The following is a 25,204-nucleotide window of genomic DNA, read 5'->3' as shown; positions in this document are numbered from 1 at the left end:
AGCCAGCCAGTGATCCACAAGAGCCAGATTCTGGACTTGAAGAATCCCAAGCACATTTATCTGGATTTTTCATTCTCTCTGCAAAAGGGGATAAGTGAAAGGCAGTGCTACATCTGGCGCAGTCATTAGGGAGGTGCAATCAGGGATTTAACAACAAAAAAGAGGAAGGGATCCTAACAACCAGAAAGGGTGCTCTGCTTGGAAAGCAGCAAAGAGCTGGCTGCTCCTTCCTGTCCTGCTTCTACCGCTGGTTTTGGGTTTGCTGGAGAAATATCAAAACTAAAGGGAAATCTCATCCAGCCTAAAGGAAAATATCTATCTAGAATGTATAATCTCCTCCACAATTCACACCCTGCCATCAAAGAACTTTTGTCTCATTTAAAGCGCTCAACCTTTTTTGAGGATGCACACCTCAGAACACATAGGGACAGAGAAAGCTAAAACATTCTGCAGCTTGATTGTCCCCCAATGGCAGAACGTTCAGAGTGCTCCTTGCAGGCATGTGTTAAAATTTAATACCATGGGCCTCCAACCATTTGTGCCATATGACCAAGTAAGGCACCTTTCCAACTGCAGCAGCCCCATTTCCTTTGTAAAAGATAGAAAAAACATGGCAAAGCAAGTAATGTAGTGTGAAAGAAACATGGGGGGGGACAGAAGCCCTAATAGAATAATCAGGAAACCCAAAGCAATAATCACCACATCTAAATACAGCCCATGACACAAAACCATTAAATTTTTCATGCTCCTGCTATTTGCCGAATCTACTGATCCCAGCAGAGCTAAATCTCTGCTGAGGACTTGTTGCCTCAGTTGGTCAGAATCTCCCGCTGCAGGTACAAGGCAGGGCACAGTGACCAGACCTTTGATTTTTTTTTTAATAAAAAGAAAAAAAGAACAAGAAGCCATTTGCAGCCACTGGAATCAGCCAGCAAGTGATCCACAAGAGCCAGATTCTGGACTTGAAGAATTCCAAGCACATTTAACTTCATTTTTCATTCTGGCCAATCTGTTATTTTCTTCCAACGCCCTGAAAACAAAATTTGCCGGGGGGGGGCGGTGAAAGCAAGCCCACTTTTTAATAACTATCATATGGCTGTATTAAACAAGAAGAAACTTTGCACAAGAAGAAATTTTGTGGGGTTTGTGTGAGAGACTGGGCGGATTATTATTTATTTTTTTAAAAAGCTCTGAACACTCAGATTCTTCATGCTAATTTACTGGTCAGGAGATTTCTTACTGAAATCGCACACTTCCAACCATGCAACAGCTTGTGACAAATGTGGACTGATCTGAACATTTTTGGGGGGTGAAGTAGGGGGTATATGGGAAATAATAATATCATTTATAATATAATCTGTTGATTGCATTGTATTTACATACAGCAAAGGGAAGCCGAGAGTATTTTTATATATTTTAATTTAGGTAATTACGTAACAGGCCTTAGTTAGAAAATGAATATGGATTTTGAATTTGATGTTTGTAATTTTTTTTTCTTCAGCCAGCAAGTGATCCACAAGAGCCAGATTCTGGACTTGAAGAATTCCAAGCACATTTATCTGGATTTTTCATTCTCTCTGCAAGAGAAGTGAAAGGCAGTGCTACATCTGGCGCAGTCATTAGGTAGGTGCATTCAGGGATTAATTACCAAAAAAGAGGAGGGGATCCTAACAGCCGGAAAGGGTGCTCTGCTTGGAAAGCAGCAAAGAGCTGGCTGCTCCGTCCCTTCCTCCTCCCTCACAAACACCCCATTGGATACCTGCAGCCACACAACTCAAACCCTGCCAGCACTGAACTGCCAGCACTGAACCATTATTGAAGTTACAAGAGATGCATTCTGACAAAATGAAAAGCTTAGTACAAATGAAAAGACAATCCGTTGGCTCCATAATGAGGACCAAATGGCAGTGGAGAAGTTGTCTTGTAGAATCAGAAAGTTTGCTGCTGATGCAGTTAAATTGGAGCTGATGATAAAGGAACGAATGTTCAATGCTGCAAATGGAAAGTAGGCATGCCAAACTTATTAGAAGCTGTATGGCTGTACAAGCTGCATATGAATGGATTTTCTGTATTCCAGGCTTTTTTATGATTTTGCAAACTTAACATATTCTCAGTGTGTTTGGCACTTTTGTATATCAAAATTGATACTGCTGTGGGGGTGGGGATTGCAGATGACTAAAGGACCAATTGACTGGAAGGGTTTCCCTTCAAAATGGTGGTGGCAGTGGTAATAATAAAAGTATTGTGGTACACACAAAAAATAATAATTTCCAAAAAAAAATTAATGTGGGTGTTTACCTATGTGGGTGCCTTGTTCAATGGTCTGACACTGCTGCAACTGGCTCTGATTTCGCTCTTCACTATTCCCCTTCTTAATGAAAAGCACCAGGTGGAAATTGACCATTCTTGTGAACCAGAATGTCAGAAATGCACTGGCAAAAGTCCCTAGTTAAACCCAGGAATGAAGCGCAAACCTCAACCCCTCAAGTCAAGTTCTACAGTCAGTGCAAATCTTTGGTACTGCAATTGTACTATTCTTCTTTTTAAAATATAAAAGTGCACGTTTTCCCACTTTTTCTGTACGTACATCAGCTATATGTACACTTCTCCCTCTTTCTATACCAGGATTGTCTTACAAACATGCCATCAGGTGGTACAGCCACGCAACTCAAACCCTGCAATTAAAGAACTCCTGTCAAGACGCTTTTGAAGTGTCCTGCAAGTATTTCACTGAACTGCCAGTGCCCACTTTTAGAACACTGGACACCTCCGGGAAGTGTGCAATTCCAGAAAGGCCATCAACCCAGTGTGATCCAGCAGCAGCTCCTATGCAGCCGTCTGCTGTCACTTGGATCAGAGACAAGACAACATACAAGGAAAAGGTGTTTGCAACTGAGAACATTGGCTGGAACATGCCGGGTGGGTGTGGTTGTCTGTCTTCCCAGGCTCCTTATGTTCCCCATTTACTCCTCCTTGCCCTACAACTCTCATCATAACAGGTTTCCAAACGAATAAACAACTTTTAAACAAGAGGAAGGAACCAGAATGATTGGCAACGCAAACTAGAGCAAAATCCTCAGTTTTTTAAACCACATCTTAAGCCAGCCTATGGGACCAGACAATTAATTTGGCTCAGGGTGCAGGTAGCCGAGTGGGACATACGACAGATGTAGATGAACACATCTAGGTCACATTGAGAAACTTGACCACACAGTGCCAAGGAAATGGGACTGGCCAGTGAGGCAAAGATGGAGGAGAAATGGCAGAATCCGTGACCAGGGAGAAGAGTCGGCAGAAGAAGACTGGAAAAAAATTAAGGACTATTTACAAAAATATTGTAAAATTAAGGAATGTTGAATGATGTTGGATTGAACCTAAGGGGTTTCAAGCTGTAATTATGATAAAATGACTTTCTTTTTCTTTTTGTAAGTAAGAATTTAAAGCTACAACAATTTAAGATGTTGAGATAAGGATTTGCTGTATAAACAACTCAAACTGGGTATACAAGAAGGGGAGGTACGAGGAGGTCGGGGAAACAAGTTACAAGAAAATAAGTTGTGAAATTAATGTGTTTTTTAATATTTTTATGTTTGTTTTTTTCTTTTTGTTTGTTAAAAATTGGAAACTTTAATAAATATTTCTATAAAAAAAAAAAAAGAGAGAGAGAGAAACTTGACCACACAGTGCCAAGGAAATGGGACTGGCCAGCGAGGCAAAGATGGAGAAGAAATTGGAATGTTAACCCCCCCCCAAATCTGGGGAAAACTGGTGGAGACAATAGCAGTGGGGAAGCTACAAGAATTATGCGAAAACACAGATAATTAAATGCTTTCCCCTCTGGGTTGAATCCTGGCCATGGGGGCTCAACCCCCCCAATATTGAGAGGGCCAGCATCCCCCGTTAGGTTGTTGTTATGGGGAAGCAAATGACAGCCACCATCAGTTGCAAGAGCCACACCCCATAGGTAGCCGAGCGGGACATGTGACAGATGTGGAAGTACACATCTCGGTCACATCGAGGGATATAACTTCACAGAGAAGTGGGACTGGCAAGGTAAATGGCCCGCTAGTCGTAGATGAGAGGAATGGGAAACATTCAATGTATCCATCTGTATATTATTTGCATGCTGCAGGGCTTCATACAATGTTTCTAAACCAATAAACAAAAATTAAATAAAAGGTTTTTTTCATGGTAACATTAACATTGTATACAGAAACAATAGGTTCCTTTCATATCTTTATGTATTGGCTTATAGTGGTGCCCCGCAAGACGAATGCCTCACAATACAAAAAACTCGCTAGGCGAAAGTTTTTTCCGTTCGCGATTTGCCTCGCAAGACGAATTTCCCCTATGGGCTTGCTTCGCAAGACGAAAACGTCTCGCAACTTTTTTTCTTTGACTAAAAACAAAGACATGTTTTGTTTATAAAGTTAATTTATTTTCCCTTAAATTTTTGAACTGCTCTTTACAGTATGTGTGACTTTAAAGAGCAGTTAATAAACTGTTGTTGTACCAAATTTGGCTTTGTTTGGACTTTTTTTGACCATAGGAACGCATTAATTGATTTTCAATGCATTCCTATGGGATTTCGTGCTTCGCAAGACGAAAAATTCGCTAGACGACAAAAATTGTGGAACGAATTAATTTCGTCTTGCGGGGCACCACTGTATTTGTACTTTCCCCCTCCTTCTGAAAACTTCAAAGCAGCTAATAAAAATCAAACCATGATTTAGCAATTTAGAATATTGGTTAGAAAAGCAGTAGGAGAGATAACCTCCCCTCCTGCCCTTCTCTTTACTTATTTGCTTCCATTTTAAGGGGGGAAGAGAAGCATACATGTGTGAACAGCAATGTTGTCCAATGAAATTTGATATTGTGTCACACCACGCCCACAGATTTTTCCAGAAAAATTCAATGGTGCATACCAGGCTATCAGCCCCTGTGTAGTTCAGATTCTGCAGTTCGATTGCACCCAAACAGCAGAACATTCAGAGTGTTCCTTGCAGGTGTGTCTTAAACTTTAATACCCTGGGGCTTCAACCATTTGTGCCATATGACCAAGTAAGGCATCTTTCCAACTGCAGCAGCCCCATTTCCTTTGTAAAAGATGGAAAAAACACAGTTCCATGGCAGAACAGGTAATGTACTGTGAAAGAAACATTGGAAAAATTAACAGTAGCCCTAACAGAATAATCAGGAAAACCAAAGCAATAATCACCACATCTAAATACAGCCTATGGCACAAAACAGAAGATGCAGCTACACAACTCAGGTCTTATATAAACCATGGATGAAATATAAATATCTCCTGGAACCTACAAGCCCTTGGTGCATTTCACCCATCGAAGCATTTGCCGTTAAGAAGAAAAACATGAAGGGAAATTGGGCAACATATAAAATGTTATTAGTGGGGGAAATTAAGAAATAAAGAGGAAAGGGCTTTGAAATCTATGTATATTTCACAGGCTGGCTCCAATACTTCCAACTGAATGAAAGACAAGGAAAATAGGGTTTCCTGCAGAAATATCAAAACTAAAGGGAACTCTAATCCAGCCTAAAGGAAAATATCTATCTAAAATGTATAACCTCCTCCACAATTCACACCCTGCCATCAAAGAACTTTTGTCTCACTTAAAACGCTCAACCTTTTCTGAGGATGCACACCTCAGAACACATAGGGACAGAGAATAATTAGAGAGTGGGATGGAGTGAAGGAATACATGAAAAAATATGGTTCCGGAATTGTAATATTAATAGAGAATGTGTAAAACATGCAGGGGTAAGCAAGAAAATAATAGAATCAACTGAATAATTATTAAATTATAACAACACAAAAAGATGGAAGTAAAATATTGAGATCACACAGGGGTGAAGGGGAGAGGGGGCATATGGGAACCTATAATATCATTTATAATATAATTTGACGTTGTGGTTAGTAGTAGCGTCGACTTGAGCTCCGCATCAGTTGATGCTGTTTTTATTATTTTTATCAGTTTTTATTAGCTTTTTTATCAGTTTTTATTAGCTTTTATCAACCTCAGTACTTTATCTTTGTTACTTGGCAGCTATTAATTTACAAAGCTTAGGTCAAGGGCCTGAGTTACAGAAAGTCTGGAAAGCTCCGGAGAAGGCCCTAATTAGCTACGGCTCAGCAGGAGTGGAGATTAGACGCCCTATCGTGGGTAGATGCCGAGCTTCCTCATTTACAGCAGAAGCTGCTCTGATTTACAGCGGCTCTATCCCTGGAAAATGCCTAGGAAAAAGAAACGACCGGCCTCATCTCCAGAAGGGAGCCCACAGAAGAGCAAGCAGAGCAAAATGGACGATTTTGTAAAAGCACAGAACTCAGAACCTACCACACCAAATAGAATTCATTCCCAGGTAGGTGGGGATGCTTTAATGGGTGGAGATCACCCAGGGGAGAATGCTGAGATGAGCACTCATGAATTATCCCATGAACTACCATCTGAGGGGGCACTGCTCTATGCAGAAATACTCGCGGACCACTGTCTGCTGACTGCAAGAACAGTGGAGAAAATTAACATCAAATTAGAAAAGGTAGACATCCGGGTTAGCGCGAAAGGCTAATGGCGGATTCCCTCCAAGCTCCGGAGGGAATCGGCTCTGTAGAAGATGGATCTTGCCGTGGTGGCGACGCGGGGACCCTCAGAAACCACAGGCGCTGAAGCCTGTGGACTTGGTGACTCGGCGGGCACCATTTGCGCCCTCCCTGACCCACAAAGAAGCCTTTTTAAAGGCTTCGGAACGGGGGACGGAGAGTGGCATGGTGCTGAGAGTAGACCGCTTCTTCTACGGAGCGAAGCTGCATGCCATAGCCAGAGAGCGCTGACTTCTTTCTTTGAACATTTGGACTCTATAAGTAACAACCCGTGAGTTATTTTTTAAAAAATTGGCACGATCGGGGAAGCTGCTAAAAGGAAGTCCGTCTCCCCTTTCTGTAGATAAATTAAAGCAAGAATTGATAATTAAGGTTGAGAGAATATCCTTCTCTTTTTGGGATAAAAGATATTAATTCCACGACTTGGCAGTATAAGTAACTTTGCTGGAGGATAAGAACTGATTTTAAGAGCTGAAGTGCAACCCCCCGGGACCCGGGAGTGATCCGCGAGAGAGCCTGCTGAGGAGACATAAAGAGGTTGACAGCTGTCAAATTAGCTGTCAAAGCTGGAAAAGGAAAAAAAATTGGTTTCTGCTACCTTTGCTGGTTATTTTTGTTACAATCTGACTTTAAACTGTTGAAAATAAAGAAGAATTGAAACAAATTAACTTGAATGTTGGATTGGAGTTGGAAGGAATATTAAGTAACTAGAATCCCTCTAGAGGGGGTTCTGAGACATTACAATGGCTGCAAGTGGAAAAATACAGGCTGAGCTGGATAGAAACGTTTTTTCTCATGGGAAAGTTACAAGGTCAGAGTGAAGCTTTGGCTACAAATGCTACAACTTTGAATTTAAAAGTAAACAAACTTGCTGAATGTGTCAAGGACTTGACTCAAGAAACCTATGCAGCTGAACAAGAAGAGACATGTGCTGTTCCAGAGGAGTGGGAAGGAGGAGCTGAAATGCCGCAGACGACAAAGGAGAGCCAGAGGCCTGCTAAGACAGATGCGAAAAACAAGACCTGGATGATGAGAGTTTGGTTTGAGTTGGAGAATGAAGAATGGAGGGATCTCCCTATGGGGAGAGTTGAAGACCTATGGATTACAAATTTGATCAAGGTGAAAGTTGGAGCCTTTGGGACATTTGGGACATTTGGACTTAAAAGCAACAAGAAACAAGATTTGGGCTCCACTTTTGAACATGGAGGTCTGGTTGGAAGAAACATAGACCCTTTGGGGACAGAGCTTCTCCGAGACTTGAGGTTTAATATAAAGGACTACCAAAAAAGCCGGCAGAGGGGGACTGAGAGAGATTTGAGGGCCTCGGACGTGAGATCTCCAGGCTGATAGTTGATGGACTGATGGTCATTCTTTGGGGATCGAAACCGGGAAAGGGGGGGTGAGAGTTTTGGAATCCAAAGGGTGTATAATTATATGTTGTCTTTCTGTTATTGTGTTTTGTAATTAATATAAAAATTGGGAAATTCATGGAAGGGAATTTGGGTCGACCTTAGAAAAGGGTGTAAAGAATGAGTACTGTTGTTTAAATTGAGGTCTATAAGTTAAAATTGGTTAATTAAGATGAATTAAGTATAATAATAATAAGGTTAAAGCTGGGGACAAGAACTTGCTGAGCTAACTATTGGAATACAAGAAGGGGAGGTGTGGGGAAGTCAGGGAAAGATGTTAAGAAAATAAGGATCTGAAACTATACTTGTTATTTGTGTTGTGTTTGTTTGTGTTTTTGTGTTTGTTTAAAATTTGTGAAATTTTAATAAAAATGTATTAAAAAAATAAAAATAAAACTGGGACTCTTGCTGCAAAAAAAAAAAAAATTAGAAAAGGTAACGTCTCTCCTGATGGAGTTGGTGCTCCTGGCAGCCAAAAATAGCCCACTCAGTACTAAAGAGACTGACCATAGCGTTGCCCTCCCTCTGGACCATCATGTACAGGGGTGCAACCAGTCTGGACTTGATAACAGAGAGACTACAAATACTAAAAACAACAAAAGCAAAAGTAGGGACCTGATCCTACAAAGTACTCAAGTAGCTCTAGATATATATCCTTTTAATCGTATGCTGCCTTACTGGAAATCAATCGACAGTGTGAAGAGAAACTTTAAGCTTTTACTAAATATCCATTGCAACACTCTGATCGCGATAAACTTGCTTTGCACGGACCCCCAGCACACGAGACTCATGCTGACATTTTCTGACCCAGCTACCCCTAAAATGCTACTGAAATATAGGGCCATTTTACAGGACTATGATATTGTTTTGAGGCGTGTTTTTAAAGACACAGAACGAAAACAACTACTGCCAAACTTGTCGTATAGCTGGACCGACCCCAAGCAATCAGCACCCTCTCTGCCGAAGGGCTTTCGCCATAGGGCCATGATTCATTCGGAAGGGCCGTCAAAGATGAATATGTGCGGTGAACCCAGCTGCAACACTCACTTGGAGAGGAAAACATCAGACCAAAAAGGTCAAACACACAAAGAACGCCAGCCCAATCTAGATAATTCAAAGATAGGACACTCTATTGCGCCTTTGGCAGATCCAGAATTTCATCACCCTCTATCCCAACTGGAATCTGATCAGCCAATGCCAAGTGACAACCCTCCCAAGGGAAATGGGACACATAGAAAGCCAGAGACAGATTTAATTATCTTTGACGAAGACCCCCCAATGGTACCAGCAATTCAGATAACACCATCGATGCCGGGAAATCGGGAAAATTCTGCAAATCAACCCCGAGAACAACCACACCGTGCATACCCTAAGAACGGTTGCATCATTACCGAAGGGGCAAGATTTTCCCGCAGCCGAGACTTCCCTACTCTCTTTAAAAGCTGCAGAGCGGGCATCCGAACTTTGTCCAAAAGAGGAGAGGAATCTCTGCCACTAACCTCTTAAAACAGACTGCAAGTGTGGGATCCTGGCACTTGGTTCTCTCCAGTGAGACAGGAGATAGAAGAGAGAGAGAATAAAGACCTGAACAGGGGAAAGGATCAGATGTTTTAACCCCGTGCATCTAGTAATGGAGAGAACTCCACTATTCTCTTCCAGATAAACTGTAGAACATGGGTCTCAGATTTGGAAGGAGGTAGACTCCACCGTGGGAGCAGGGCCAGGGCAGGAGAGTGCTAGAGTCCTGTCTAGTCATGTTATATGGGATCAATTCCAATCTGTTACCTCTTAGGATGCAGACAGGCTGCTTGGACGAGTGAAACCAACCACCTGTCTTCTTGATCCTTGTCCATCCTGGCTGCTAAAAGCAAGCCAGGAGCAATGATGCCCTGCGCCAGGCCAAACAAGAAGCGAATAAGTAGCGCAGGCAAATTCAGAGTCTCACCTGTGAAGTGGATGCACTTAAAGGAAATAACGAATCCCTGGAATGTCAGATGCGAGAGATGGAGGAGAACTTTAATCTTGAAGCTGCTAACTACCAAGACAACAATACTCGACTCCAGGAGGTGACCCAAAACATCAGCACGAGTACCAAGACCTGCTGAATGTAAAGATGGCTCTTGATATTGAGATTGCAACCTACAGAAAACTGCTGGAAGGAGAAGAGAGCAGAATCACAATGCCCATTCTGACGTTTGCATCCGTGAACCTGCCTTGTCCTGTTCTCAGATTGGGGACAGCCTCCCACCTCCTTCTTCCCAACCTGTGGAAGGACCAGACTCAAATTCCACACCTCTTCACCCCTCAGCAAAAGTCCAAGCATATAAAATGTTATTAGAGGGGGAAATTAATAAATTAAGAACTTTGAAATCCATATATTTTGACAGGCTGGCTCCAATATTTCCAACTGAATGAAAGACAAGGAAAATAGGCTTTGCTGGAGAAATATCAAAACTAAAGGGAAATCTAATGTCATCCTGTTATCAGATTGGAGACAGCCTCCCACCTCCTTCTCCCCAACCTGTGGAAGGAACAGACTCAAATTCCTCACCTCTTGACCCTTCAGCAAAAGTCCAAGCTAAAACCCCAGGGTGAACTCAACCCCACAAGTCATGTGTCCATAACGAAGTTTTTCAGTCAGAGGCTGCTATCTAAAGAAGTATCTCCCATTTCTAGGAAGGCCACTTCAACTTCATCTAGCGCTCAGTTGCTTTCTTCACTGTCTTCCCACTGCTCCTGGGTAAGCTCTACGGGCTCGCTGACATCCCTGACGTCCATAGACTATGCTGCCAACCACAGGACAGACTATTTCCGCAAGCTGAACAAGGAGAGGGAATTCCACTACTCTGTCATCCAGTCCAAGCTGAATCACATGGTTTCCATGCTGTCTAGGAGGGGCAATGCGGCAGAAAACGACATAGGCTGCCACCCAGTGAGGTACAACTTAAAGCCTAGGCAGCGGATCAGCACAAGCCTCATAAACCTCAGACACTTTGCACTGTATTCATCATATGACTGCTTCTGAGAAATGGGATCGTGAGAGCTGGCACACATTACTGCCATACAGGAGGTGCTTCTGGCTTGGTGGTGGTTGTTTTTTTAACTTGGCTACCCAGCCATCATTGTGATACTGCAAGCCTTTCGCAGGCTTTGCCGTGCCATGGAGAAGAATGGTTTGGAATGCCAACCAATATGCACATTATACCTTGCGGCACAAAGGTAGCCATCGCATGGAAACACCTTCACGTTGCTCTTTGTGGCTTACATTTTGTGTGCATCACTTCTAAGTGCTCCAGCCTTCACACTTGGTCAATTTTGTACTGTCCTTACAAATGTTGCTTTCTAGTGCTTTTTTGGTCAAAGAAATCATGGGCTAACTTGGTTTCCTCAAGGAACAATAATATTTTCAGTTTAGAAAGTGCAAAAAAAAAAGTGTTTGCAACTGTGATTGTAGTGATCGTCTTTCTAAACATTGAAAGTTTTTGCACAGTTTCTGTATGTACATCAGCTATATGTAATAAATAAATTATCACCAACATCTTTATACGCCACCCATTTGGCTGGCTTTCCCAAGGGACTCTGGGGGGCTTACAGCATATCTAAAAACATCCAGCATTAAAAATCTCCCGATACACGGCTCTGGAGATAGAGAGGGAGAAGGAAGAGAAGGCAGGAAGGGTAACCATGTCAGACCACTAACTCCTCGAAATACAAATGTCTTCCGGATAGATTGCCCATAAACTCCACCCTTGGTCCAACACGGTTACCTCTTCCATGCTTAGCTAATCTGTTCCTCCTTCCCTCTCTGAGGAAAAAAACCTATACCTTTCCCCCATACAAATGTTTAACTTTAGCATATAAAATACACACTAATATAAGCAACATCAAAATACCAAAAACCAGTATTATCACAAGGTGCCAAGCCAATTTTAAAATGTTGGACGTGGTAAGGCTCTATCCTAAAAAGCTGTCCCACCAATGGTGTGTGATTCAATCCTGAATATCCTGAGAGACTCTTCTTAGCTTGGCTTGTTTTACTACAGCAATATTAGTACTTTGCATTATGACACATTCCAAGTTTTTCCACAATCTTCATGTACTTTCTCATTCCTTTTCTCCAAGCAGACTGAGTCCCTCGCAAACACCCCATCAGATACCAGCAGCCACACAACTCAAACCCTGCCAGCACTGAACTTTTCTGTTACTTCAACCACTCCACATTTGCTGAGGGTGCATTTGCATGCCTCTCAGCCAAGAATCCCTCCTTCAGGAGGTACAATGAAACGATTTGCAGCCACTGGAATCAGCCAGCAAGTGATCCACAAGAGCCATATTCTGGACTTGAAGAATTCCAAGCACATTTATCTTCATTTTTTATTCTGGCCAAAATTATGCCAATAACCGTAAACTAAATTTAACATCAATTGTGTATTTATTTGGGGAGGTCTTGGGGGGTCTTAACATGCAAGGCACCAAAGTCAGCCATGGAAATCTTGCAGTTGTACAGAAGATAGAAGAAGAGAGAGAGAAAAGACCTTGACTGGGGAAAGGATCAGAAAATATTTGCTACTGCAAAGGTAGCATTTCTGTTTTTAAAATATATACATGGGGCTTTTTTTGCAAAGAGAAGCATTTTCTGTGTGCACACAATAGAGAATCAACAAGGCTGCCAAGCAAGGGGCAGTATCGATCTCTCTCTTTCTCGAGGTTGCTTGCTTGCTTCTCCTGCCTTAAGGAAGGAAATCTTGCCCTTCTGCAAATCCCTGCTGGTTTCTCCTCCTTCATGGCCATGAAAGGAATCAGCCCAGTCAGATCAGTCAGGATCTGCTAGGAAGCAAGCTGTGTGCTGCCTCTCTGATCAGAGCCTCACCATTACCCAGGGAACGAACAACAGAACGAAGCCCCTTGGCCAGTGACTCCTGCTGCAAAGGCCTTCAGTAAAATGTGATGAGTCTTGCCAAAACAAAACACAAAAAACCAGAGCCCGGCTCAGGAGGGGCCCAAGAACCTCCTTTACAACATGAATGACTGCTACTCCAAGCTGCGCAAGCTGGTGCCGAGGATCCCACAAGGCCCCAAAGTCAGCCAAGTGGAAATCTTGCAGCATGTCATCGACTATATCTTTGACCTGCAGATCATGCTAGAGGAACAGGCGAAGAAGGGGAAAGATCTGCCCTCAGCCGAGACTTCCCTACTCTCTTTAAAAGCTGCAGAGCGGGCATCCAAACTTTGCTCAAAAGAGGAGAGGAATCTCTGCCACTAACCTCTTAAAACAGACTGCAAGTGTGGGATCCTGGCGCTTGGTTCTCTCCAGTGCGACAGGTGATAGAAGAAGAGAGAAAATAAAGACCTGAACAGGGGGAAAGTATCAGATGTTTTAACCCTGTGCATCCAGTAATGGAGAGAACTCCACCATTCTCTTCCAGATAAACTGTAGAACATGGATCTGGCTAGGCAGTTTCAGATGCCTTGACTGGTCTTCCAGAAACAACCTTCTACCCTCAATCTGTTATTCTCATCCAACAGCCTGAAAACAAAATTTGCAGGCCGGGGAGAGGGGCGGTGAAAGCAAGCCCACTTTTTAATAACTATCGTATGGCTGTATTAAACAAGAAGAAACTGCACAAGAAGAAATTTTGTGGGGTTTGTGTGTGAGTGAGACTGGACGGATTATTATTATTATTATTATTATTATTATTATTATTATTATTATTATTATAGCTCCGAACACTCAGTTTCTTCATGCTAGTTTACTGGTCAGGAGATTTCTTACTGAAATCGCACACTTCCAACATTGAATCAGCTTGTGACAAATGTGGAGTGATCTGTCATTTGCTCAGAAAAAAGGGCAACAACAACAAAAAACAACTTTGCATATATGCAGCTTTTATGTATATTTTGGATTATAGTTTTTTAACATCATTTTTTGGGGGTGAAGGGGACTTTCAAGAACATGAAAACTGAGGTGTCTTAGGGCTGTTTTGCCTCATGGTTTTTGTTGCTGAACCCTAATAGAGAGAACAGGAAGGTTGGCAGGAAGGTTGATTTCTTCATCCATGAATTGTACTTCCTTTGGTGTGTGTTTTTTTTTAAAAAAAAAACTTTTCATAAAAGCTTTTTGCATAATAAATCTTAAGCTGGTGTTTCTTTAAAAAAACCAAATACACACACACACACACACACACATACATTGCAATTTCTGCTGCAGTTTCTCAACATACATCAGCAGAGTTTATGCTTCAAGAGGAGAGAAGTGAACGGCAGTGCTTTATCAGGCACAGTCATTAGGAAGGTTCATTTAAGGATTAATTAACAAAAAAGAGGAGGGGGTCCTAACAGCCAGAGAGGGTGCTCTGCCTGGAAAGGAGCAAAGCTATATGTACTCATCACTCCTTTTCTGCACCAAGATCAAACCCCTTTTCGAAAAGCCCTTGGATTGGCTATCCATTAAGGGCTTACTTAGATTAAGATATTGCTTGTCCAAAGAAACACCCTTATGCTGCTTGGCCCTTTCAACAGAACAGTTTAGGAGTTCAACTGCCTCTTCCCAATGGATGACTTTGTGGACTCACGCCTCCCCCGTGATGTTGCCCTTCCCCTCCTTCCCCTCGCCCTTGGTGGCCACCAGCTACACTTCCATGGCCTCCTCCACTTTCCAGAGCCAGGCAGTGGCTACCCCGTTCCCATCCCCGGGGGCCTCGGCAGCCCCTTCAGCTCGCAAGTGACTTCTGCACTTTCTGACATGGCCTCCACTTTCTCACCCAGGACAATCGAGATCTGCTGAGAGGAGAAAAGGGGGTGATGGGGGGACACACACAACCACCACCAAGACTTTCGCGACACCCACCCACCCCGTCTAGGGAGGGTGGGGTGCAAATAACAAATCTTCCTCCGGCACTTGAACAGTGGACTCCCTCGCAAGCCAGCCCGGCCCCCCAGCTTTCCAGCAGCCGGGGGGTGGGCTGGGGTTGGGACTTATCTTTCAACTTCAACTGCCTGAAGACACAAGCTCCCGGACACCAGAGGTCCTCTCCACTTCTGTTCTGCATGGATGAGAGAGGGGTTTTTTCTTCCGCAATGATTTTTCCCCAGCCTCCAATTCATTCCTTAGGGGGGAGCAATGGGACTTTGGGGGGGGGGGAATCCATGCATAGACAATGTAATATTGTATTATGTGCCATGGCTTTGCTTTCCTTCTGGGTTCTTGAGGTGAACAACCTCTTTGCATATTCATATTGCATTCTTTGGAGTACGAAGGGCCATCTCTCTTGCGCGTGCTCTTTCTTTTTTGTATAAATGGTAATTTTTCGCTCTTTTCGTGATGACAAAGCTGTACTGGGTTTTACAATTTAGTTTGGGGGTGTGGGGGAGGAATCAAACAAACAAACAAAAGCAGCACTTAACTATGTATTTGAGCATGTCAACAGAGTGTGATGTTCTTTGTAAATATCACCTAGAGGATGAAACACCCTTGCGAGGTGAAAAGTTTTCGTTTGGTTTGATTTGTTGTTTTTCCTTTTGAGAACAAAAAAACAAAACACGTCCCAAGTCTTGGTGCCTTTTTGTGAAGCCCTGCTGAAGTCATGCAACTCTGCGATTGGATGCTTTGCATGTAGTCTTAAGGTGAAAAAAGGGAAAGTGGGGGGAAAGGGACTCTGAGGCTCAAAAACAAACAAACAAACACACACACACACAGGAAAAGGGGGAAAGGAGCCGGGAGACAGAATGTAAGCAAAAAAGCAAAACAAAGCAAAACAAAACCCCGAACTTCTCAAAAAGTCTATTTTTGTTACAGAAGTGTAAAATGTATAAATATATTCAGCATTTGGAATGTTGTAGTTACCTACTGAGTAGGCGGCAATTTTTTGTATGTTATGAACATGCGGTTCATTATTTTTGTGATTTTACTGTTGACTTTGTACTTGTGTTTCTTTAAACAAAGGCGACTGTTTGGCTTATAAACACATTAAACACTGGCAAATGTCCTTTTCAGCACTTTTCGGCACAAAAATTGATTCCCTTGCAAACATGCAATCAGGTGGTATAGCCACACAGTTCACACCCTTCCTCTCAGCCAGGAATGCCTCCTTCAGGAGGTACAATGACACCATTTGCAGCCACTAGAATCAGCCAGCAAGTGATCCACAAGAGCCAGATTCTGAACTTGAAGAATTCCAAGCACATTTTACTCACAGCTGGGAATTCCAAAACCCCTCAACACAACTGTCCTTTCTCCTTTTCTGCACCCCGATTCAATCCCTTGCCAACACCGTACCAGAAGGTGCAGCCACACAACTCAGACCTTATATAAACCATAGATAAAATATAAATATCTCCTGGAACATACAGCCCCTTGCTGCATTTCACCCATCGAAGCCTTTGGCGTTAAGAAGAAAAACATGAAGGGAAATTGGGCAACATATAAAATGTTATTAGAGGGGGGAAATTAATAAATTAAGAACATTGAAATCCATATATACTTGACAGGCTGGCTCCAATACTTCCAACTGAATGAAAGACAAGGAAAATAGGGTTTGCTGGAGAAATATCAAAACTAAGGGGAAATCTAATGCCATCCTGTTCTCAGATTGGAGACAGCCTCCCACCTCCTTCTCCCCAACCTGTGGAAGGAACAGACTTAAATTCCTCACCTCTTGACCCCTCAGCAAAAGTCCAAGCTAAAACCCCAGGGTGAACTCAACCCCACAAGTCATGTGTCCATAACGAAGTTTTACACTCAGAGGATGCTATCTAAAGAAGTATCTCCCATTTCTAGGAAGGCCACTTCAACTTCATCTAGTGCTCGGTCGCTTTCTTCACTGTCTTCCCAGTGCTCCTGGGCAAGCTCTACGGGCTCACTGAATTCCACTACTCTGTCATCCAGTCTAACCTGAATCACATGGTTTCCATGCTGTCTAGGAGGGGCAATGCGGCAGAAAATGACATAGGCTGCCGCCCAATGAGGTGCAAGTTAAAGCCTAGCAGTGGATCAGCACAAGCCTCATAAACTTCAGACTTTGCACTGTATTCATCAAATAACTGCTTCTGAGAAATAGGATCATGAGAGCTGGCACACATAACTGCCATACAGGAGGTGCTGCTGGCTTGGTAGTGGTTGTTTTTTTAACTTGACTACCCAGCCATCATTGTGATACTGCAAGCCTTTCTCAGGCTTTGCCGTGCCATGGAGAAGAATGGTTTGGAATGCAAACCAATATGCACATTATACCTTGCAGCAAAAAGGTAGCCATCACATGGAAACACCTTCATGTTGCTCTTTGTGGCTTACATTTTGTGTGCATCACTTGTAAGTGCTCCAGCCTTCACACTTGGTCAATTCTGTACTGCCCTTACAAATGCTGCTTTTCTGGTGCTTTTTTTGGTCTAAGAAATCATGGGGTAACTTGGTTTTATCAAGGAACAATAATATTAGCTGTTTAGTTCGTTTAAAAGACCCACTAGTGCCTCTCTCTTTTTGTCCCAATATAGGAACATATAAAAATATTTTCAGTTTATGACCCTGTAGTTGATGGCCTGATAACAGATGGCTAACAAAAGACAATGACAAAAACAATGTGCAGTGACTCGTAACTTTTCCAACAGCTATTGCCATATCTTAGGGCTCCTTTTAAAATTGTTTTTAGTGAAATCCCTGAAGTTTGTGTTGTGGATGTGGCTCTTCACCTATGTAGGTGCCTTGTTCAATGGGCTGAGAAGGCTGAAACCGGCTCTCATTTCTCTCTTCACTATTCCCCTTGTTTATGAAAAGCACCGGGTTGAAATTGACTATTCTTGTGAACTAAATTCCACCCCACATTGGGGGGGGATCGTTTTTTAAAAAATATTGGGTTAATGGCACAGTGAATGCCACCAACCTAGTGTGATCCAGCAGTAGCTCCTATACAGCCATCCGCTGTCACTTAGATCAGTGACTAGGCACCATGCAAAAAGAAAGTGTTTGCAACTATGATTGTAGTATTCACCTTTTAAAATATAAACATTGCAAATTTTTGCACAGTTTCTGTATGCCCGTCAGGTATATTTATAAATACATCATCATCATCATCTTTATCTAAAAACATCCAGCATTAAAAATCTTCTGTTACAGGGCTCAGGAGATTGAGAGGGAGAAGAAAGAGAAGGCAGGAAGGGTAACCATATCAGACCACTAACTCCTCGAAATACAAATGTCTTCCGGATAGATTGCCCATAAACTCCACCCTTGGTCCAACACGGTTACCTCTTTCATGCTTAGCTAATCTGTTCCTCCTTCCCTCTCTGAGTAAAAATACCTATACCTTTTTTCCATACAAATGTTTAAATTTAACATATAAAATACACACTAATATAAGCAACATCAAAATACCAAAAATCCGTATAATTACAGAGTGCCAAGCCAATTTTAAAATGTTGGTCGTAGTAGGGCTCTATCCTGAAAAGATGTCCCACCAAAGGTGTGTGGTTCAATCCTGAATATCCTGAGTGAGTTCTTAGCTTGGCTTGTTTTGCTCGGCAATATTAGTACATTATGACACATTCCAAGTTTTTCCACAATCTTCATGTACTTTCTCATTCCTTTTCTACAAGCATCAGCCTGGAATGACTGTTAGGAGGGGATCCTCCTACAATGAAACCATTTGCAGCCACTGGAATCAGCAAGTGATCCACAAGAGCCAGATTCTGGACTTGAAGAATCCCAAGCACATTTATCTGTATTATTCTGTATGCAAGAGGAGAGAAGTGAAAGACAATGCTACATCTGGCACAGTCATTAGGGAGGTGCATTCAGGGATTAATTCACAAAAAAGAGGAAGGGATCCTAACAGCCAGAAAGGGTGCTCTGCTTGAAAAGCTGCAAAGAGCTGGCTGCTCCGTCCCATCCTGCTGCTGGTTTTGAGTTTGCTGGGTTTGCTGGAGAAATATCAAAACTAAAGGGAAATCTCATCCAGCCTAAAGGAAAATTGATATTTAATGTATAGTCTCCTCCACAATTCACACCCTGCCATCGAAGAACTTTTGTCTCACTTAAAACGCTCAACCTTTTCTGAGGATGCACACCTCAGAACACATAGGGACAGAGGAAGCTAAAAGGACAGGCCACACAAGAAGCCAGTGACTTCTGTCTGGCAGGTAGATTTTTCAGATGACTCAGACCTTTTCTCAAAAGGGGGGTGGAGAGAAAGAACCACTGGAATATTGAGATGAAGAGGAGAAGAAGAGGAAGAGGAAGAGGAATATCACAAGATTGGTAACCACAGAATGCTTTCCATTCTTGAAGTTACAAGAGATGCATTGCTGCAGAAAAGAGGGGAGAGGATACCCTGCTAGATATATAGATATACGGATTTGTGAGATATATATATATATATATATATATGCAGGTTTTGGTGTCTTCGGGTGTCTTCCCGTGTAAGAGTTGGGGTGTCTGGGCGACGTTTCGACGAGGTCTCACTCGTCATCTTCAGGCTGGTGCTTTCCGCTTCTTGTTACTGGAACAGAGCAGAATCTGGTGTTTGAGTTTCTATAAATACTGTTGAGGGGTGTGGTGTATAGCCTCCAACGTTCTGGGCAGAGAGGAAGTTCCTAGATTAGTGTGCCTTTTCTTCTTTTGTTCCTTAATTACTTGAGGGATATCTTGAGTGATTTCATGAGTGATATTCTGAATACCACTGGGTGGGTCATTAAGTGTAGATTAGTTGCTAAAGCTTTCGTGTCTTGACCTCTTGAGCTTGTGAAGAGTTTTTCTGAGAAGATGGCTGTGCTGCATTTAGTTGTGCTCTGGCTTGGCTTCGTGTATAGGGGCGAGCTGTGATTTTGTGCCTTGTGCCAGCCAGATCTGTGTAGGGATTGCAGGGGGGTGCAGCATCCGGAGGTGCCACTATAGTTTGGCTACTGGATGGAGTCTGTAATATGTCTGTGGAGAGGGTCTGGGTTTGGGTCTGGTGTGGTTGATTGGTGACGGCGTTCTGTGTGCCTCTGGTTCTGGTGTCGGTTTTTGTGGGGAGGGCTAATTTCCAGATGTCTGGCAGGCGGGACGTGTCGTCACGCTTGTTCATGTTGTGAGGGTGTTTCTCTATCTCGATGGCTTCCATGATTATTCTCTTGTGGTGATGTTCCATGTTAAAGAGCAATTTGGAATCTGCAAAATTAATTTCGTGTCCTGTTTCTTTCATGTGTTGGAAAAGAGAGGAAGTTTTTTCTTCTTTTTTGACGGCATTCTTGTGTTCTGCGATACGTGCATTTATTCGTCTGTTTGTTTGTCCAATGTACGTGGCTGGGCAGACTTTGCAGGGTATTTCATAGACCCCTTGGTTTTCCAGCTGGATTTTGTCTTTTGGGTTTCTGAGGTTATTGGCTATTTTTTGGTTGGTGCAGAAGGCTGTTTTGATATTGTGTTTATGGAGGATTTTGCTAATTTTGTCTGTAGTGCCCTTGATATAAGGAAGGAGGGCCATGCCATTGTTTTCTTCTGTGTCTTGGTTTTTTGGGGGTGTTTCTTTTTGGATTAGCTTAGTAACCCTGTTTTTCTGGTATCCATTGGCGATTAACACATTTGAGAGATTCTGTAACTCAGTTGTCAAGTGGTCTTTGTCAGCCAGGCGTTTGGTTCTGGAGATGAGAGTCTTGGCTACGGAGTTTATTTGTGCAGGGTGGTGGTGTGATTGTGCATGTAAGTAGCGGTTGGTGTGTGTTTTTTTCCGGTAGATAGTGTGTCCTAGGGAGCCATCAGGTTTTTTGTAGATAGTGGCACCTCCGGATGCTGCACCCCCCTGCAAGATAGTGTAGATAGTGTAGATAGTGGCACCTCCGGATGCTGCACCCCCCTGCAATCCCTACACAGATCTGGCTGGCACAAGGCACAAAATCACAGCTCGCCCCTATACACGAAGCCAAGCCAGAGCACAACTAAATGCAGCACAGCCATCTTCTCAGAAAAACTCTTCACAAGCTCAAGAGGTCAAGACACGAAAGCTTTAGCAACTAATCTACACTTAATGACCCACCCAGTGGTATTCAGAATATCACTCATGAAATCACTCAAGATATCCCTCAAGTAATTAAGGAACAAAAGAAGAAAAGGCACACTAATCTAGGAACTTCCTCTCTGCCCAGAACGTTGGAGGCTATACACCACACCCCTCAACAGTATTTATAGAAACTCAAACACCAGATTCTGCTCTGTTCCAGTAACAAGAAGCCGAAAGCACCAGCCTGAAGATGACGAGTGAGACCTCGTCGAAACGTCGCCCAGACACCCCGACTCTTACACGGGAAGACACCCGAAGACACCAAAACCTGCATATATATATATATATATATATATATATATATATATATAATATTTGGAGGGACGGGGTGGTGGTTGTGGGGCTCCTATTGATGCGAGACTAGCAAGGATTTCATCTAGTTGTAGAAAATGAGTGAAAAGAACATGCAGATCGTGGAAAAAGTGGAGTGGTTGAAGTAGCTGAAAAGTTCATTAAGGGCGGGTGTGAGCTGTGTGGCGGTACCACCTGATGGCATGTTCGAAAGAGAATCCGTTTTGGTGTAGAAAGGACTGAAGCGTACCTATTGCTGATGTATGTACAGAAACTGGAAACTCCTGCAATTTTATTTCCCTCGCCTAGAGGAAGGGGGGGTGATGGTGAGGGACTGTGGAAATCACCCCTCTGCAAATGGCCTCGTGGACCGGCAGAGCACGGACCACAGGGGGAATCTGGCGGCATGAGAGCTGCCACCTGATGAATCCCAGAACTCGGCCCGTTTTCCTTCAAACCTCCATTAGCAGCAGCAGCAGCAGCAGTGGGAGGGGATGCAGCAGCCAGCTCTTTGCTGTTTTCTAAGCAGAGCACCCTTTCTGGCTGTTAGGATGCCCTCCTCTTTTTTGTTAATTAATCCCTGAATGAACCTCTCTAATGATTGTGCGAGATGAAGTACAGCATCTCACTTCTTTCCTTTTGCAGAGAGAATGAAAATCCAAATAAATGTTTTTCTTTTTTGTTTGTTTGTTTTTTTCTTTTTGGATTGAAAAAATAACTTTATTTTCAAGCCCCACTAAATGAGGAAAAAATAACTATTGATAGTGATCAGACAGACCAGCATTCATATTCAACACTGTCCATTCGAAAGACAGCTAGAGGTTTCAGGAACCCCTACAACTCCCCCCCCCCAGGATCCACTAAGTTCTTATGTCCTCTCCCCTACTGGAAGAGCACTGGTGGGGGGGGTGACGGAGGTCCAAGGAATGGCTTGTCCCGTTTCTCCTTCGCAAACCGTAATCCCTCGTTCCGCTGCAGCTCAGTTCGGGGGTGGTTCATGCCCACCCTCTCCCGGATGGTCACTGACAGGCAGAAGAAGGCAATGCAAGCAACCACACTCACAACACTGGCTCCTAACTCCACACCCGCCTACTTGCCAGTAACGAAGGTCAACCCTAGGAGAAACTATTAGAGGTTTCTCCCACACACTTCTTCTGCCCTTTCCTGCTTCTCTGGTGTGCTTCTCACTGTTTGTAGCAGAGTTTTCCCCAGACAAGAAGAGGAGTCCTACTCAAATTCACAGTCAAGAGCTTCTTTATTGCTTGACTGGTTGCACAAGCATTCTCTTACTCTTATATACAACCCTTTATTCCACTGCTTCTCTCTCTCCCCCCTTCCCCTCAGAAAAGCAGTGGCAAAGGTCTAAACTAAAACCCCAGGATGAAGCGTAAACCTCAACCCCTCAGGCCATGTGTCATTAATTAAGTTTTACAGTCAGTGGAAATATTTGCTACTTCAATGGTACTATTTTTCAAATATAGAATTACAGGGTTTTGCACAGGTTTTTGGGCTTTTCTACACCAAGATTGAATTATTCCTCCTTTACTATATTTATTCCTCTCACCATAACAGGTTTCCAAACAAATAAACAACTTTTAACCAAGAGGAAGGAACCAGAATGATTGGCAACTCTAACTAGAGCAAACTAGAGCAAAATCCTCAGTATTTTTAAACCGCATCTTAAGCCAGCCTAAGGGACCAAACAATTAATTTGGCTCAGGGTGCAGGCAGCCGAGTGGGACATGCAACAGATTTGGATGAACACATCTAGGTCACATTGAGAAACCTGACCACACAGTGCCAAGGAAATGGGACTGGCCAGCGAGACAAAGATGGAGGAGAAATTGGAATGTTAACCTCCCCCCAAAAAAATCTGGGGCAAACTGGTGGAGACGATAGTGGTGGGGAAGCTACAAGAATTATTAGAAAACACAGATAATTAAATGCATTCCCATCTGGGTTCAATCCTGGCCATGGGGGCTCAATTTCCCCAATATTGAGGGGGCCAAAATCCCCTGTTGGGTTGTTGTTTTGGGGAAGCAAATGACAGCCACCATCAGCTTCAAGACACACACCATAGATAGCCGAGTGGGACATGCCACAGATGTCAAATGCCTGAGAATATATTATGATGTGGTATGCTTTAGTTGGATCAGAGACTGGATTAAGTTAGATAATAATGACATTTTAGACTTGGAGGGATGGAACAACAGATACGGTTGGCATGCCTATCTAATTTACAACAAAGTGGCGGTACATAAAGAATTTCTAAGTCATGTAATTAGAAATTCATTATATAAGCTCTGGGTGAGACATAGAAGGTTGTTAGAACTGAAAATCCCATGGTGGGTCTCACCGTTAGAAGTATCATTGGTTAAAAAGAAAAATACGATAGGAAGAATGGCGACATACCAGCAGCTCCTAAAAGAGGAACAGGGCCAATTAAAACTAAGACCATACGAAGAGGTGACCCAATACTGCACCACATGGTTACAATATCACCAAATTGCCCAAATATTCAATCAGGATAAAGCAATAGGATTTGAAAAAGAATAATCAAAATTACAAAAAGAATTATTACAAAACTCAAAAAAGAATATAACCAAAATGTATAATAATGTATAATTTATTATTAGAATGGGAGTTAAAGGATGAAGAAGTAAAAGAAGTTATGACTAAATGGGCATGCGATATAGGATACATAATTCGGCTGGAGCAATGGGAGCAATGGGAGAAATTATGGAAATGTGATATTAAATTTACGGCATGTTATACAATCAAAGAAAATTTCATGAAAATAGTGTACCAATGGTACTTAACTCCGGTAAAATTGGCTAAAATTTACAAATTAAAATCAAATACCTCCTGGAGATGCAAAAAAGAAATAGGAACAATGTTTCACATGTGGTGGGAATGCCGACCTATTAAAGAATTCTAGAATGAAATTTAGGAAGAAATCAGAAAGATGTTTAAAATCTTTCAGTAAAAAAACCAGATGCATTCCTTTTAGGTTTAATCACAAACAATATTCCCAACAATCAAAGGAAAGTATTCCTTTATGCAATAACAGCTACCAGGATGCTTATAGCAAAAAACTGGAAAGGGAGAAAAATTCCATCAATGAAAGAATGGCAAATTAAATTTTGTGAATATATAAATCTGGCAAGACACACAGCATTCATAAGGGGACAATCGGACCAGAAATTATTAAAAGAATAAGGATGTCCTAAAGAGTATATGAAAAAACACTGTTCTGGAGTAAGCTTATCGGTGTGTAATGAATGATGCTTTACAGGGTTAAAGTACAAAGATGGAAGTAATCTACATTAGACACAACAATACAGTAAGAGTAAAAAATTTGAGGTTTTAGGACAAAGGAAGGATGTCAATATGTCTTTATGTATGTATTGATTAGATTAGAATGATGATATGGTTTTATTTGTAGATGTATGCATTTTTGTCTTTTTTTACTTTGTTTTTCTTTCTTTTTTGTATGTTTTGTTTTTCTTTCTTGTTTGTACAGTATTATTTTGGATTTAATGTTTGTAATTTTTGTTACAAAAGCATAGGTCTCTCATGAAGCTGCTTGTTGAGATTGCAGTTCTTCAAGGGTTAATGCTAAGTGGGTTATATTGTGCCTTAATTGTAATGCCATTTAAAGATATATTTATTTTGAAAGTTGTACTATGCTGCACTCTAAAGAAAACAACTTTAGATGTGAAACTGTAATATTATGTATTCATCTAATGGTATAGTTATTTAGTAGGTTTAGTTATAGTATACAAAATATTAACCTAATCAACTAAAATGCTGAGATGGGTTTATTTAAATTCTGTTTGTACTCTTTTTATAAGGGT

General features: G+C 42.2%; 2 protein-coding genes and 1 pseudogene across 11 annotated transcripts in view; 2 read left to right on the top strand and 1 right to left on the bottom strand.

Annotated features, from left to right (window-relative positions):
* Positions 1-25,204, bottom strand: part of LOC309523627 (putative G-protein coupled receptor 34) — a 303,235-nt gene that overhangs the window by 263,461 nt on the left and 14,570 nt on the right. The window lies entirely within an intron of this gene.
* LOC309524242 (uncharacterized protein) lies at positions 5,942-9,534 on the top strand (the record flags this gene model as incomplete). The annotated part of the gene is made up of 2 exons (XM_082208707.1): positions 5,942-6,558; positions 8,464-9,534. Exons 1-2 carry the CDS (start codon positions 6,187-6,189, stop codon positions 9,532-9,534), a joined length of 1,443 nt encoding a protein of 480 aa, XP_082064833.1. The 5' UTR covers positions 5,942-6,186.
* Positions 12,744-13,582, top strand: LOC309523730 (DNA-binding protein inhibitor ID-3-A-like; annotated as a pseudogene). The gene is made up of 2 exons: positions 12,744-12,940; positions 13,012-13,582. The product of its transcript is annotated as a DNA-binding protein inhibitor ID-3-A-like (transcript).

This window comes from Podarcis vaucheri (genome assembly GCF_965113315.1).
Source record: "Podarcis vaucheri genome assembly, chromosome: Z".
In the NCBI taxonomy this organism is placed as follows: Eukaryota; Metazoa; Chordata; class Lepidosauria; order Squamata; family Lacertidae; genus Podarcis; species Podarcis vaucheri.
This window is presented reverse-complemented; position numbering and strand designations above follow the sequence as displayed.